At 45.1% G+C, this 16,179-nt stretch overlaps 1 protein-coding gene across 8 annotated transcripts in view; it reads right to left on the minus strand.

Annotated features, from left to right (window-relative positions):
• Nucleotides 1–276: 276 nt before the first annotated feature.
• The window catches only part of BRSK2 (BR serine/threonine kinase 2), a 463,971-nt gene continuing 448,068 nt past the window's right edge, over nucleotides 277–16,179 (minus strand). For 3 of the 8 annotated variants that reach the window (XM_045017041.1, XM_045017043.1, XM_045017048.1), the window contains 2 exons: nucleotides 2,017–2,081; nucleotides 277–1,388 (listed from right to left, as the gene is read on the minus strand). In XM_045017041.1, the coding sequence (XP_044872976.1) occupies nucleotides 1,080–1,388; nucleotides 2,017–2,081 (374 nt within the window). In that variant the 3' untranslated portion in view covers nucleotides 277–1,079. Of the gene's footprint in view, nucleotides 2,082–12,995; nucleotides 13,044–16,179 lie in introns of all 8 variants that reach the window. The other 5 variants (XM_045017045.1, XM_045017044.1, XM_045017040.1 and 2 more) reach the window with 3 other exon arrangements.

Raw genomic sequence — 16,179 nt, forward strand, 5'->3', positions numbered from 1 at the left:
TACACTTGGTCATGTAGCTCTCAGGGGGAAAAGACCAAAAAAAAAAAATGTCGTTTGCAAGAGGAACATTTAAAGTTTTTTCTACCTTTTTTCCCCCTCTCCCCAAAATAAATAGGAATCAGTGTCGCCTCTACACAGTAATTAAACAAAACAGAAGATATATCTAACAGCTTAATTTTTTAAATATATATATGTATATATAAATAACCAAGACCTAATAACTTAAACACAAAAAACAGTCCTCACCCACCCACTCCCACCCACCAGCCCCCTTTCAAAAAAAAAAGGTTTATAAAAATATCTTGCAGTAATTTTTAAAGTTTACAGTAGCTTCGTGATTCACTTGCCCATAGCACTGACTCCTCGTCTCACTCAGATGAATGAAGTGCCAGTGGTATGCACATGCACACACATGGAAAAAAAACCCAAATTATCCTCTTTTCTTCTTCGTCTGTTTGTTGAAAAACCCAATAAATCAAATAAATAAATAAATCAAAACCAGTAAATAAATAATAATACTGATATTGATGCAGCACGAGCGACACGACAATTGCATCCAAATGCAGGGTGTGTTGGAGGATCCAGATGGTGGAAGAAGGTCCCAACACGGCAGTGTGGTAGGCAGGAGTTGAAGAGTGAAGAGGAAGATGAAGAAGGAGCAGCAGCAGCAGCGGCAACGGCAGTTGGTGACAAGAGAGACTGTTCTCAGCTAGGCAGAATCCTTTCCCGCCTCTTTTGCTGCCGTATGTTGCCTTTTCCCTAAGTTTGAATGTTTGTTTGTTTTTGTGTTTGTTCATTCCCCCAACCCCCCCGGGAGGATTCCCTCCCCCTCCAGCAGGTCGAAAAGCAAAATGATAAGAGTATCAAAAACAAACACAATTTAAAAAAGAAAAAAGGAAAGGGTGGGGACAGGGAGGAAAAAGGAGTTGGAGAAAATCCCACAGTGAAACTCCCCGATATTGTCTTGGTTCGATGCTTTGCTTTTACTCACTCCTTGGTGGTTTTGGCTGAGAGTGCTCCCTGGTTTCATGGTTACATTTCCCCTGGTTTCTTGCCTCCCTCCCCCTGCCAGTCTGAGTTCACCTGCACAGACGAATGTTGTCAAGGACAATGGTGTCGCTCCAACAATTGCAACCTGCTTCCAGCCCAGGTTGTGCAATCCCATTACTGAGCAGATCTCCCTCGTGGAGCACCAAAAAGAAAAAGAGAAAAAGTGTGTGTTGGGGAGGTGGGGGAGAAACCCATTTCCTGGGGGCAGAGGGGGAGGCTGGGAACCTCAAACAGGACTGGTCCTTGGACAGTCTACATCGGTTTCCTTCCGTCAACAAGTGTCCGCAGAGCACAGAAGGTGAAGCCGTGGCTGACATGTTAACTTTTCGGGATAATTCCTGGTAGCAGAGCGGAAACAAGTGGTGTCATCAGAAACAGAGAAAGCAAGAACAGAACAAGAAACAAAAATAATAATTTAAAAAACCCAACAAAACATCAGGAGGGGAAAAAATAAAAATAATCAAAATACAGGGAGATGTCAAAACAAAAAAAACAAAACCAAAAAAGCCACAACCCAAGATCTGGTGAACTGGGTTTTGTCATCTGTGCTACCTTGTCTTTCTTTCTTTTTCTTTCTTTCTTTTTGTGTGTGTTTGTTTCTGAGATATATATTATATATCATATATAAATATATATATGTATATATATACAGTCATTCCTTCTTACAAAATTTGTCTATAGACAGTTTTGTACTGTTGTGGAAAGGTATATACATCCTTCTAGTTTAGAGGCTAGCTTGCTAAGGAATATTCTTTGATTCTTTCTTGCTTTTTGTTTTTTAAGTTAATTTTTTTTAAATGTATTTATTTAAGGTTGGTCTTGTAGGCCGACTGATGAGACCATCTTTGACTTGTCTTTGCCAGCGGGGTACTTATTGTCTCCTCTAGACCCATAGTCATTAGCATCGGAATCGCTCCGCTTGCTGTTTGCGCTATGCTTGGTTGGCGTGCCGGGGGGATGGCTCACCTGCCCGTTCTTCTCGTCTGAAAAAAGTTGTTTAATTACGTCAAAGAAGTTACTCAATGGGCTGCCTGGGTACACAAAACAGAAGAGACAAAAAAAAAAAAAAAACCACAGAGAGAAAGAGAAAGAGAGAGAGAGAGAAAGAGAGAGAGAGAACAAACAAACAAATGAACAATGGGGTTTTTAACAAGAAGAACGTGATGAGAGATCCAGAGCCACGTGCATGGGGGTCTGTGGAGGATGAAGATGATAAGCAGCAAGAGGAAGAGTGTTAGGATGGGACACCTCTGGCAGTGAAGAGGCTGGGAGCAAAACATGCCAAGGAGGTGTCCTACTTGCATACCATGTGGTTGGGAGCAGAGATCCTACCTAGCAGGGGAACTCCATGGCTACGTGAGCCTGGCACGCAGCACCATGTTGTGGAAACAGCTATATGATTTGTTTGGAATTAGTTGGCAAGCCTATGAGCGGACTGTAACCCTCAGGGGATGCAGTTCCTGTGTAACTGTATTGATAAAGGTGGGGCATTAATGCATAATCAACTTTGCCTTGCAGCCTTAGCAAGTTCTGTGTTAGACATTATGCTTTTCTTCCTTCCTTTAGTTATGCTGACTGGTCTCTCCCTGAACACCCACTCATCCACCTTCAGCCAGCCACTTGGCCTGGAAAAACTGTGCATTCCAGGGGAATACGAGCATTTGAGAAGTGAATAGGGCTGGAATACAAGGGAGCAAACCTCAGCTAGTATGTGTGAGGCTGTGATTCTGCAAGGTTCTGAGCACCTTCAATCCTTGTTGACAACAGCGGGAGTTGAGAATGCTCAGCAGATTGCAGGCCCAGGCTCCTGTGCACATGTGGTTTCTGGCTGGGATTTAACCTGGTGGGACCACAAAGCAAGAACTAGTATCTGCACTCCACCGTCTTGAAAACACTCAATGAGCTTCACTATTATGGAGTTGGGAGCCAAAGGAATTGCAGGGTCATATGCTAATAGAAAACAGCATTAGGAAACTTTGATGAATTTAGCCACGAGAGTGGGGCAAGCTCTGGCGCAGATTGGGTGCTGCGCATCTGTCAGAACACAGCCTTTCATTCACTTCCAAAATCTCTTTGTCGGCCATTTTCCCTTTTTATAACACCCTAGATATGTTTTATTATCATTGCCATATGTTGCTCCAGTGTATGAAGTGTCATTGTCCCATATCCACGTTGTACAATGGAACAACACTAAGGTCTTGTCTACACCCCTTGAGCGATGTAGTTATACAGACCTAACCCCCCTGTGTAGATAGAGCTTCTCTCTCACCAACAGAAGTTGGTCCAATAAAAGATATTACCTCACCCACATTGTCACTCTAATTTTGGGATTACCTCACTTTACAAGGCACAAATATTATGTAAGGAGCCCTCATTTACCTGCATAACGATAGGCCTGGTTTTGTCTGGTAAGTACTATAGTGTTTAACTGAGTGCAGGTGCTGGTTCTGTGCATTGAACACAGCTGTCAAGTCCAAGCCACTATTAGCTGCTGGACAGGTGTGACCGGGGCAGCTCTATGTATTTTGCCGCCCCAAGCACGGCAGGCAGGCGGCTCTTGGCGGTGCGCCTGCGAGAGGTCCGCTGGTCCCGCAGCTTCGGCGTACCTGCCGCTGAATTGCCACTGAAGCCGTGGGACCGACGGACCTCCTGCAGGCGCGCCGCCAAAAGCAGCCTGACTGCCGCCCTCGCAGGGACTGGCAGGCCGCTCCCCGTGGCTTGCCGCCCCAGGCATGTGCTTTGTGCGCTGGTGCCTGGAGCCGCCCCTGGGTGTGACCTAGCTACCTGAATGAGCCTTAGAAATGGCCCACACCAAAACCTCGGATTCCAACACCAAACACCTTCAGATCTGGGGGAAATTTGAAACCTGGATCCCAATTTTGTGGCTGAGATAGGACAAGCCATGAATGTCACACACACATTCCGGTTTGGATTCTGAAATCTCCCCAGAGTCCAGGGGGATGGAGGTTTTGGCTATAGGATTTTTACTGAGGCCCCTCTCTAAGGCTCAATGAAGTTGTCCTAGCCAGATGGCTTGTGGGCACATGCTCGGCTTAGACTCTTCTCTACTTCTAGCTGGTTACTCCCTTCCAATGGGAAAAACAAGTGGGGGCAGGGGACGGGGGCAGTCAGGGAATGCAAGTAACACTCAGCCTTGAATGCAGGACTGTGGCCAGGGCAAGTTCTTATGTGACTTTGGACTCTCATCTTCATACACAAATGGAGTCAGCAGACAGAAAGAATGGAAGAGCGCACTAAAAAAATGCTGGGTGGGGAGGGAAGGAGAGGTGGGGTATTTCCAGTTATTCAGCTGAGCAGTTTATTCAACAGGCTTAGAGGGGAGGGGGAGGGCAGAATAAGCAGAGTTCTGTTGGGCTTGGGAAGGTTTAAGTTCTTTGCATAGACAGGTACAGAAGACAAAAGTCTAATTTGCAAGAATGGACCAATAAAACGTTAGTGCATTTTATATGTAAATGCTCTGCATTTGGTGAGTCCTGATACAGGATTTTTAATCCTCATATTAAAATATGCAACTCCTCCCCCACCTCTATGCCCTTCTGGTTCTCAAATGTCTGGAGATTTAATGGGCCAACAGTATTTAATAGCCTACCTCCCCTTTGCCGATATCACTACTGAATTTCTTATAATCAGCATTCTCAGCTAAAATTTTAATGGGAAGTGAGAAATCCTTAGGGATATTCAGAGAGAGCTACTGAAAAAAAAATAGGCCATTTTACTAACCCTTTCTTTCCTTTGCCTTTTACAGTAGCTGAGCTTGCAATTAAATAGTTTGTCTCCATCCCCTCTTGTCCTGTTGGCAACCAAGAACTGATCCCAGGGCCAGGCAATATGGGCAACCACAGCATCTATGGCATCCATATTCTTGCCTGGTAGAACACCCAGGGACTAATTTAGATAACGGTCCTGGATTGGGTAAAGGGCACCCACACTGATACTTGCTCTCTGGGATGATAAATAAAGAAGGGTCAGGCATGTTGAGACCACCAAGATGGTGAGCGCTGGTTAACTGCCAGACCTGGTGGGTTTATACTGCCAGGAAAATAGGGCCTGAACCTGCAGCAGTTACTGGACCATCACTAGTAGAAGTCTCCTGCTATTAGTACGTGGTACAAGCAGTGGGATATATCACATCTGCCAATCCAGCTCAGGGTCTCGAAGGGTTAGTATAATATTTCTGAATGAGAGAGAATTTCCCATGACTGGGATCTTCTTTAACTTTGAGTACAAACTCTGGTGGATGCAGTACAAACACCGGAGGAAGGGCAGCATTGCAATGTGGAGATTAGGTTTATATTCATTAGAAAGAGGAGACTGAGCAACGATATGATTGGGGCATGTGCATTTCTGAGCCGGTTGGTAGGGGTGGATGTTGCAGAACTGTTGGAGAGGGGAGAAGGCTTGAAAACAAGTACTGACGCTATGGAGGGGCTGGGCATTGAGGGAGTGAAAGAGAAATATCTTTATGCAGAGGGTAATTCATGTGCAGCATAGACTCTGCCTAACGTTGCAAGAGAAGCTGCAACTGTGAATGGACTGGGTGCAGCCAGCACTAAGAGGAAGAAACTGCAGACAGACACCAGACCAAGGAGGTGAAGAGACCTTGTCCAGACGGGCTGCATGGACTCCCTCTCAAGAGCCCATATTTCATTTGCCACTGCTAAGAAATCTGCTTGACATGGACTTGGCACCAACGGGGCCACAAGCACCCTGGGCAAAGCCGACATGCTTCACGGAAGAAGAGTGGGTGGTTACACCAGGAACAATGTGTCGGCTTTGACCTCATAAAGAACCTCACCTCCCCCTGCTGGAACTATCAGAAATGAAAAGGAGGTTGGAAGTATTTGGAGCAGCACCAGGAAAGGTTTGGAAGCTGCTACGGCTGCTACAAGCTTGTGCTTCATAAAACCATAAGAGAGATGAGGATTCAGTCCTGCACTGAGTGAAGCAAATGGCAAATTCCCATTGAATTCAATGGAAACTGGTCCTTTGAAGCCATCTCTTTCAAATGTATGTGTTTTTAATACACTCATCCTTGTGGTGAGTAAGCACAAACAACACCACATAAAGCAAATATTCCGTCAGTAAGACTGTCCTGTGTGCCTCCCTCAAGTAAAGCTTGAGAGGATGTTGGTTCCCCACAGCGCTAGTTTGGTTGTTCCGGGAAAACTAATGGGAAGAGGTGGGTCTTCTGTTCCATTGGGAAGATGGTGAGCCCCATTGTTAACCTGACCTGTGTTCTTCCTGGCTTCCCTTGCTGTAGGTTGTCTCTCTGATCCATGTCCTTTCAGACTGCTTCCTGTGTGCCTCTGCTGCTAGTGTTTCCTTTCAGTACCTCAGCAGCAGCTATGGTTTCAGTGATCCATGTGGCAAAAATCCTACTCCCTGAACAAAAAGCATTGAGGCCCTCTCTGACGGGTGGTAACCCATTGCTCCTTAAAATAAACTCTTCTGTTCTGCTAAGCTCAAACGCTCTTTGTTCAGAGGAGGGTTACTTTTTGTTTGCTTGTTTGGTGCTGGCAGACTCCCTGCCTTTTCAAACCATATCAACCAAAACTATAGGACCTGCTCCAAGAGGATATCCACTGAGAAGTCTAAATTCCTGGCATCATGTGGGCGGGAGAGTTAAAAGCGGCTTGTTCCTCCTCTCACAAATATTATTATTATTATTAGGTTAGCACCTAGGGGCCACAGTCAGGGATTAAAGCCCCATTGTGCTAGGCACTGTGGAGATACATAACAAAGAGACAGTCTCTGCCCCAAAGAGCTCACAATCTAATAAAGCAAGACATCAGGGGACAAGCGTTTTCTCTCAGTTGTATGGATGTCTGAGGCTTCCCGCTATGTTAGAGGAAGATGACAAAGGGCCCTGCCTTTATCTTTTCTGCCTTGCTAGAAGCCAACGTATAAGAATAAGTGGAAATTATCCACATTTTTCCCCTGGTCTTTTTCTATTCCATTTGGATCAACAAGTGAATGAGGAAGAGGCAAAAATCTTAAGGTTGCCACTTTTGAATATGTAGCAAATACAGCATCACAGAAGGCACGCGGCTGACAATTTGCTAGATTTTTAGATGGTGTCAGTGGCCGTCAAAGCCATTCCCCTTTTATTACTGCCCTGACAAATCATCTATTTGGGCAACTTTCTGTATTTAGTGCCCTTGAAAGGAACTAGCCTATTTGGTCTCCATGTGCTAGGCAGATCCACCAGCAAATGGAGCTGGATTGACAATCCAGGAGACTGTCTACTTTTGCACATAAGCACTCCAACTTTTCCAACAATATATCTGGCCTGGAAGGACCCCTTTTAGAGGTTTCCATGGCTCATTCAGTCCTTGGCCTCTGCTGACACTGGGGCCAGTTGAAGGCAGCATTTGCAGACTGGACACCTATTTGCTAAGGACTTCACTGAGACCATCACACACTATTTGCGTAGGTCTCCAAACCACCATCTGATGATGGTGACTTTCAGCCACCACCAACCTGGGCAGGATTTGAACCAGTAAACTAGAATGCTCCACAGCCCATTCTCCTGCCCAGTCCCCTAAAGCATACAGTCTGCAGTGCAAGAGGGAAGTTTACAATTTGCAACTGGCCATATGTATTTGGGTGGCAATTTCTGCCCTTTTCTTGCACACATTTTCCCTCTCTGGGCTCTCATGCATCTTGCTTTTCTGCTACATTTCAGGAACATTTTGTACTCCAGAGACATGCATCAGTCATTGCAAACAAAAATCACTGCCAAGAGCTAGCACCAGCCAAGTCACTACTGCCACACAACATTACAGTGAACCAGTGAAAGAAGTTGTGTGTGCATTTGAACAGCTGCTGGCAATGCAGAGAGCATGCCAGGAGAGGGTGGGGGGCAGGGGCCTAAGCTTTTGGTGTTGAAAGATGCCCTCTTTGCAAATGATATGGCCATCAAACACAGGAAATTCATCACAGGGAGTTCTTTCAATGAAAGGTTTCCTTCCTTTCTTAAAGCTATGGCCATGGCCAGCATCACGGGCATTGCCACTGTCCATTGTCTTAAAGGCCTTTGCTTCCCAATCCCCATCTTCTGTCCATATATGATGCTCCCAGTGCCAGAACGATATTGGCACCCAAGAACAGGATTTGCCCCTTCCTATCAGATAGCCAACTGTGAACTCACAAGTTCTAAGTTCCCTGAACTGTCCCCAAGGTGGCACTGGTGAAAATTTCATTCCTTGCCTCTTGCCTCTCACCTCCTGTTTCCTGCGACATAATCTCAACAACACTGTGTTTCATTTAAAAGGAAATCCACTCCTGTTTAGTGCAGCACAGCACTGCAACTTTCACATGGGACTTTCAGAGGCACCGACTGACATAAATGAAGTGGAGATTGTATGGCAATATTCCTAATCAAGAGAGACATTTCTGAGTTTTCTGCAGGTAGACATATTGCTGTACTGAGAGAGGAAGACACCTGGTGTTGAAGACTTGAAGGCTGGCCCCATGTGTCACAATAGGACCTGCTGGATGATCAGCTCTTTGGAAAATCTGGCCCCAGCTGTGGATGTTGAGCGCTTGGAAATCTGGTCCTGAGCTCTTTGGAAACTCTAGCCTGTAGTGTTTCTTGTGATAGTTAAATCCTGATTGGATTATGATCTTTTAGGGCGGACTTCTCCCCCAGATCCACTCCCCCATGGCTGGGGTCACAAGTTGCATCAATATCAATCCGACTGCATCAATTATATAGGTAATGGCTGAGAGCCAGCAGGATACCGAGAAACGTCAGATTTAATCAAAAACCGGAATGTTCCCTTCTGTACTGCTCACAGCATGAACATGGTGAGCCATGCCTTCCACTATGGGAGTGCTGCACACAGTTGGTGCCCCTGTGTCCCTTCCCTTCGGGGGGCGGAGGGCAGAGCAAATGGCAGGGGGCTTCCATAAGGAACAGAACGACTCTGTCCAATGCCTACAGGGTCAGGGTCATTGTAAGGCAGCTCAGGATACTCCCTGCCACTGCACTCCTGGTTACAGATAACAGTGAGGGGCTCCACATTAGCTATCACAAAGTTGCCCTCTTCAGTTGGAGCCTAATGACAGTCTCACCAAGCTTAAACGATACAGCCCCTCAGGATGGTGCTCTCTGACCACTGACACTTGTACACAGCTCAAGTCATCTCACTAGGAGATAGAAAGAGGAGCCTTTCCCACAGTACAATCCCTCACTGTGCATAGATACCCTGGATGCTGAGTTTGAGGTCACATGATTCCTTATTCTGAGTAGGAAGCTCTGACCAACTCTACAAATAAGCAAGAGGGAAAAGTGAGCCTGGGATGGGGGAATGATGTGAACAGTAGCTGGACGCTGCTGTGCTTCTACTGAGGTTATGGAATTTCCGTAAAGGTCACTGACAAACGAAGGACTCCAGGATGATTCATGTTTAACTCTTGGTGACAGAGCCCACAGTTTCACAGTACAAGTACGCAATGCAAGATGTATCAGAGTCGACATGAAAGCTCCTGAACAGCCTGGTGCCAAAGAAGTTAGATTATGAGCGCTTTGGGGGAGGTATATCTCTTGCTATATTTTTCCACAGTGCCTAGCACAACAGGGTGCTGGTCTGATTTGGGCCTTTAGCTGATTCTGTAATACAGATAATAAATAATGATCCTTTCTTCGTTGCCTCACAATCCACGGCCGTGGAACTGTTCATGATATAGTCTTAGGGCTTCACTATGGAGTCATGAGACATGGAGAGAAAATGAGCAAAGACTGCCTTCCCTAGAGTGAGATAACCAGCAGCAAAGAGGTCCAGTATGGGGATCAGAAAGTTCACACGGTGAATGGCAAGCACTTCACCCAAACCGAGGCAGGAATGGAAAATCAAGTTTTAGAATCAGAGGGACATATCTGAGCCTCCTGCCAGCAGACAACATCTTGCTGAAAGGTGATCATTTGTGACTCCAACAAAATTGGAAATGGAGTGGAGGCGGCACCTTCAGAGACCAAAACCTATTTTACAGTCAGCTTTAGTACTGACGCAACATCAGAATAAAAACTTGACTTACGGTCCTATAGTTAAAGTGAGGTTCTACTCTGATGCTGAAACGACCTGGTGCATTTCTATGTTCATTGTGCTTCAGTGGCTCCAGATCAAATCGGTTCAGTTTACAAATATGAAGATATATGTTTTCTATAACCTTCCACACCTGAGCCCAGGCTCTTTCCAGGTTGTACATGATCATGAGAAAAAACAAAACAAAATGGGTTCTGCAGGCCAAATTAGACCCTGAGTATCATCCGTGCAACCCCTTTTTCTCCAATGGGATGGACAGTTGTAACAGGCTGGAACTTGGTAAACAATTTTGTTGTCGATCCACCACAAGAAACAGAATCCAGTTCCTTTTGTAGCTGTATTGGCTCTGCCTGGCTTAACAAGTATAAGTATGAAGTATAAGTTTAAGCATGAAGCTTATTTTTGTCACTGAAGCAAGCAGATTTGACTCTGAATACACACAAGGAACAGATTTGTTGAGTTAGGTGCTATTTTTCAGATTACAACTTGAAGGTTTTAACTTTTACACGGTAATTTTATTTTTTTATTACACCAGTATTAATTCACAACAGAAACTGTATTATTCTTTGATTTGAGAAATTCACCTTTTCCATAAATCAATGGTTCAAAATAAAAGGAAACTTTTAGCTCATAAGGATATTGACAGTATTATAAGTCAAAATATTTCCTTTTTCCTACAATGAAATATCACAGCGAGCTGATGGCTGTTTTCTAGGATAAATATTTAGGACAGAGATAGCTATGCAGCCCCCATGGCAAGCTTCTGGTTATTCACTACTATGAACAGTGATAACTCTTTCTTTTTTAGTGCCAGTCACTATATACAAAGTCACCTTTCAGCCCAATGGTCACTGACATCAGGAGGCCAGGAAGCAGTTAAAGGGGTAACATCAGGGATGAATTTGTCCCAGTCACACCAGTTAATAGTTTAGAGATGATGCGAAGTGTTTCTCATTCTCACAAGAGCTTTCGGATTCCTGAGCTGGGGGAAAAAGAGTCTAATTTGCTTTTAGTCCCCCAGGTCTGGCAGACCCAGTTCCAGAAGTGACCCCTGGGAGATATTTCTCAGGATGGAGTATGGTGCTTGGATCTGCACGCTGTTACTTATTTGTTATGACACCTCTAGAGGCTAGCTCTTGAACCATCATTTCAGCCTCACAGAAAGCTGCTTGTCCTCAAAGCCACAGCGAAGAGTTTGCCTCTAGTCCGTCAAATTCTGGAATGACACTGGATTTACATAGGAGGGTAGAATTTGGCACAACCTGTGTTATTGCTACTCTGTGTGTAAGTGTGTGTGACACATAGACAGTGGCTCCATTAAGCCACACAAATCCTATTGTTGCATAGGTGGATTTGCCCATGTACTTCCTCTGTTCCATTGCCTACACAATGCTTTCTTTCACTGGCCTTTCCTCCATTCTCCCTTCCCCTAGTACGGAAGCTGACACTGTGACAGCTGGTGGGCGTGGCTGGGCAGAAGATGAACAGCAATAGACACGCTATTTAGAGAGTGCAGAGCACCGACTGGTTTTCTGTGTAGTTCAATTAACTTTCAAGCAATCAGTGGAATCTGAATTTCAGTATTTTTGTATGATGTTACTGCCGGTTCCAGGCAACTGACTGCAGCTTGAGGGAGAGGAGGGATTTGTTGTTTGATGCTTTTATGGAGAGGCTGGAGATCTGCCTAGGACATAAATGAGCCTCCAGGAGGAGACTGGGAACAACATAACCCAGGAACTGAAATAATAAATCAAAATGAACCCCCTTCAGAGAAACAGAAAAACTCCTTCCAGCGAAACTGTAATTTAATGGAAAGAGATCATGTGGATAAAAGCTAACAGACCAAATTCTGCTCTCGACTACACTTCTGTAAATCCTATATTTCTTTCATTGTAACACCCAGAGCAACTTCACTGAAGCTAAAGAAGTTACCTGGCTATATTTGACTCAGTGAGGCGATCCTGAACAGGTTTGGACTTCAGGTTCAGATAAGCATCCGAATGTTTCAGGCCTGCCATCCTGGATTGGACATCTTGTGTCATTTCAGGACTTCCTGTTTCTGTTCAGGCCAGAAGTACCAAGAGAAAAACCTCTCTCAGTGTATTTGGGCATTTCCACTTCTGCTCTCACCAGGAGGAGCAAATGCACAGGAAAAAAGGAAGAATGTGTGTGTGTGTGTGTGTGTGTGTGTGTGTGTGTGTGTAAATTTAAATGAAATGTGTGGAACCTCGAGCAAGGTCAAATGCGAGTTTTGGGGGAAACAAGTTAATCCATCCCTAGTAAAAAGCCTAAACTATGGTTGGTCCCAGAGGGGCAATATCAATCCTCAGAGTCAGACTGGAGCTATGCTGATTTACACCAGCTGAGGCTCTGGCCCATAATGTGGGATCTGTCTTATGCAGTGGACTTCCAGGAGAAAGAGGGGATTACTCCAAACACACATGGGGGAGTGGAGGAGGGAATGATGAGGAGAGGAATTAAAGTAGTATTCTCTCTCCGTTGCAGGAGACACCAGGAGGAGGCAACTCAAAAGCAGGGATTGTGGTGCACAGCCTCACCCACAAGAAAGGCGACTTCAAAGTGAAGTCTGAGTCGAAGGCAAAAAAGCAAAAATGCCAGCGGGCATGGATTAGAGTGAGGGGAGAAACTCACAAGTGAACAACGCACACTTGTGCAGTGCAGGGTGAAACTGTGATGGGCCGTGTGTGTAGGGGCATAGATGGGGAGGAACAGGAGTAGGTGTGCGTATGTACAGAAGCTAAGTGAGAGGTATAGGGAGTTGTCAGGGGGTGGGCAGAAGTGCAAAGGGAGTGGGAGGAGAGGGAGTGATTCAGCAGGGGTGAGGGGAGGGATAGAAGGCAGAAGGGAAGTTCTTACCACATTTGGAAAGTCTGCCAGTCATCAACTCCACACAGTTAGTGGTGTCTGGATCATAGAATGGAAAGAGGAGGGAGGGATGGAAAAACATAAAAAAAAAAAAAGAAGGTTTCCATACCTCTGTGCACAAAGCAGTCACTTAGCGCATTATCTCCTGGAGCAGGAAACACACAAAGCTAGGACTTTACACAACCCAGAACCCAGGCCAAACTATGCCCTCATTTATGCCAGCGGAGCCCCCGGGGTGTAACTGAGAGCACAATCTGCCTCATTGCCCCCCCATTTCCATCCACTCTCTTATCTCCGTTACAGATGTTTAAAACAAGCAAATAATGTTCTGCAACTATATCATCGAATTAAAAATCTTGAAAGATATTGTTTCACCTGGCCAGCCACAAAACCGGCCCTAGAAAATCAAGATGGTATCTAAGCAGCTGATCTGTGCACCACCGCCATGTTGGCAGCCCATCATGGTATAAGCATGTTATTTTGTATGTGATCTAGGTGTCAACCACACTCTTCCGGCATCCATCCCCCTCACAAAATCACCTCATATTCTCCAAGGGATACTCAGTCATAAACATAATTCTGCCTCCCTTACTCAGATGGAGTCGTCCCTTACTCCTATGGATTTTAATGGGACTGCTCACAGATTAAGGTTCTGCTTAACGTAAAAGGATGGTGGAATTTGCCCATAAATTGCTTTATGTATGTTTGCTATCAAAATTGCCTGTAGCTCCCATCACCACAGCAGCTAAGTGCTTCTAAACCAAATCCAGGAAACTAGGGTGCAGAAGGTAGAGTAAATGTAAGTGTTAATGCAGAAAGACCAGCCAGATTGAACGTGACCATATGGAACTCCTCCCCAGTCTGTTAGTATTCTGGATTCCCCAGCATTCGAGAGCCATGATCAGAACTCAGGGAGATGGTTTCAGAAGGCTGGGCAATCCTGAGTGCCCACTGTCTGCCAAGCAGCTAGATGATTTCTAATGCACTTAATTCAGTTTAAGTTCTCTTCTTGCTCTGACTCTCTACCAGCACTTAGATACCAAAGTGATAGGCTTCCTGATGCCAGCCAAGACGGGGGCAGGCCTGGCTAATCTGTCAGCTCCCCTTTCCCCAGAATCCTGAGAAAAGTAATTAAAAAAGAATGTAGAGGACACCATGTGCCTGAATAAGATGCTCCCCTGATGTTAATCAAGGTGGGGAGATCACAATAGGTGTTTTCTAGAGACCATGGAAAAGGGAGAGCATTTTGGGTCCATTGGCACTGGTCGGAGCAGCAGAGAAGAACTTCCAGAGATCCCCAACACAAAGGTTAGAGTATGGCTGGCAAAGGCATCAGAGAAATAATACCCACCAGGCATGGGAGGCTCCTGAAAAAGGTTTAGGACTGGGGACGAGGGAAAAAAGGAAGGGATCAGGGAGTGGAGGAAAAATAGGGTGTATGAGAGGGCCTAGGAGGAGTGGGCAGGGATTGTGATGGAGACCTAGGGCATAAGGGTGGTGGTGGGGCTGAAGGGAAGGGAGTATGGGACAAAGAGAAGGGGATCAGGCATGTGAGGGGGGCCAGGAGGTCCTTAGGGTCCTTGGCCATCCTGCCCTTGACAGGGCAAGGGTAGGAGTTAGATGTATTCCTATGTATGTGCTGCACAAACCATGTTCCTCACTGCAATGACATAACAAAATTTAGAATTTACTAGGACATCAAAGGTGAGTCTGCAAACGGTTTGGACAGAACTCCCTCAGCTGCTGCAAACTGTGCCCAAGGCTTCCAATAGCAGATACCTCCAACCACAATATCCAGCCCCACCTGCATTGCCTGCTCTTGTTCTGAGGGACACCTCTGACCCCAGAGAGGATTGGGGTGAGGGGTGTTTTCCAGATATGTGCCTGTTTTACTATGTGACTTACAAAGGTTTTCTTTTTAATGATATTTTATACCCTTTGGATATTAAATAATATTCCAAACCAGTGATGGGACTGAGCCCTAGAATCTGGAGCCAGATTGCCAACTCCCAGGTTTTGATTCAGGCCCATCTCTATTACGATCTTCACAAAATTGCACCATATAATCAAACTATGGCGCTCGCATGACCCCACCACAGAGCAGGGACAGGCCCCACCTGCGTTCTCTGGTTGAAGTAATGTCACCAACACAATTGCATGCTGGGACATTACTCAGGACCAATGTTCCACATGGGGCTGGAGGAGGATAACCTTTAGGATTTCTATGCCATAGTGTTCTACCTATTCAAAGTGCCATGCAAACGTTAATCCTTACAACAGCCCTGGGAGGTAGCTTAATTTTATTATCCCCATTCTATCTATGAGGAAACTGAGGCCCACAGGGCATAATTTATTCCCTGGAATAAATCCACTGACCAATGGATTTTCATTAGGGATGAATTTGGCTCTGAATTCTTAAGGGATGTTGCAGGACCTCAGAAAAAATGGTTTTACATTAGCTGAGCCGGATCCATCTTCAGTTTAACTTCCCTGAAAGCCAGTGGAATAATACCAGGGATGAATATGCCTCACAGGCCTTGATCCAAAGCCCAATGATATCCATGGAAAAGTTCCACTGATTTCAGTTGGTATTAGATCAGGCCTCTGATGTGTAATGGTATATTCCCCTTCTTCTTAGCCGTTGGGAGCATTCACCACCTATTGCTAAAGCTCAGGGAATTTAGTCAATGATTAGCAGATCCAGCCCTTTAAAGAACTGAAAACCAATTCTTAAATGGGAATGTCCATGCTTTTAAGTGCTGATCCAACTCCCACTGACTTCAAGACTTCCATGGACTTCCAAGGGAATTGGACTGGACCCTCAGCTGCCAACACTCCACAAACAAAGGGACATATTTGGGAAATGCTTTTAGGGATTAGATCTTGGGGGGTTTCTCCAGTGAAATGGATATTTCCATGCATTTGTGGATTTGGCCCAAAAACTTAATATTCCTTTCAATGGATATTTTGTGCAAATATTGCTTATTTTTTAAAAGTCGTTTGTGATCAGTTATCAAAGATGGTTTTGCAATCTGATTTAGATCTAATTGTTTAATTGCTGTAAATATATTAATTGAGTGATTTGAATGCAAGAAGACAAATCCACACACACACACACACACACACAAAATGTAACGTGGCCTTGTGGATGCAATTTGAACTTTAATATCTTAGG

The sequence above is a fragment of the Mauremys mutica genome, chromosome 4, assembly GCF_020497125.1.
Source record: "Mauremys mutica isolate MM-2020 ecotype Southern chromosome 4, ASM2049712v1, whole genome shotgun sequence".
In the NCBI taxonomy this organism is placed as follows: domain Eukaryota; kingdom Metazoa; phylum Chordata; order Testudines; family Geoemydidae; genus Mauremys; species Mauremys mutica.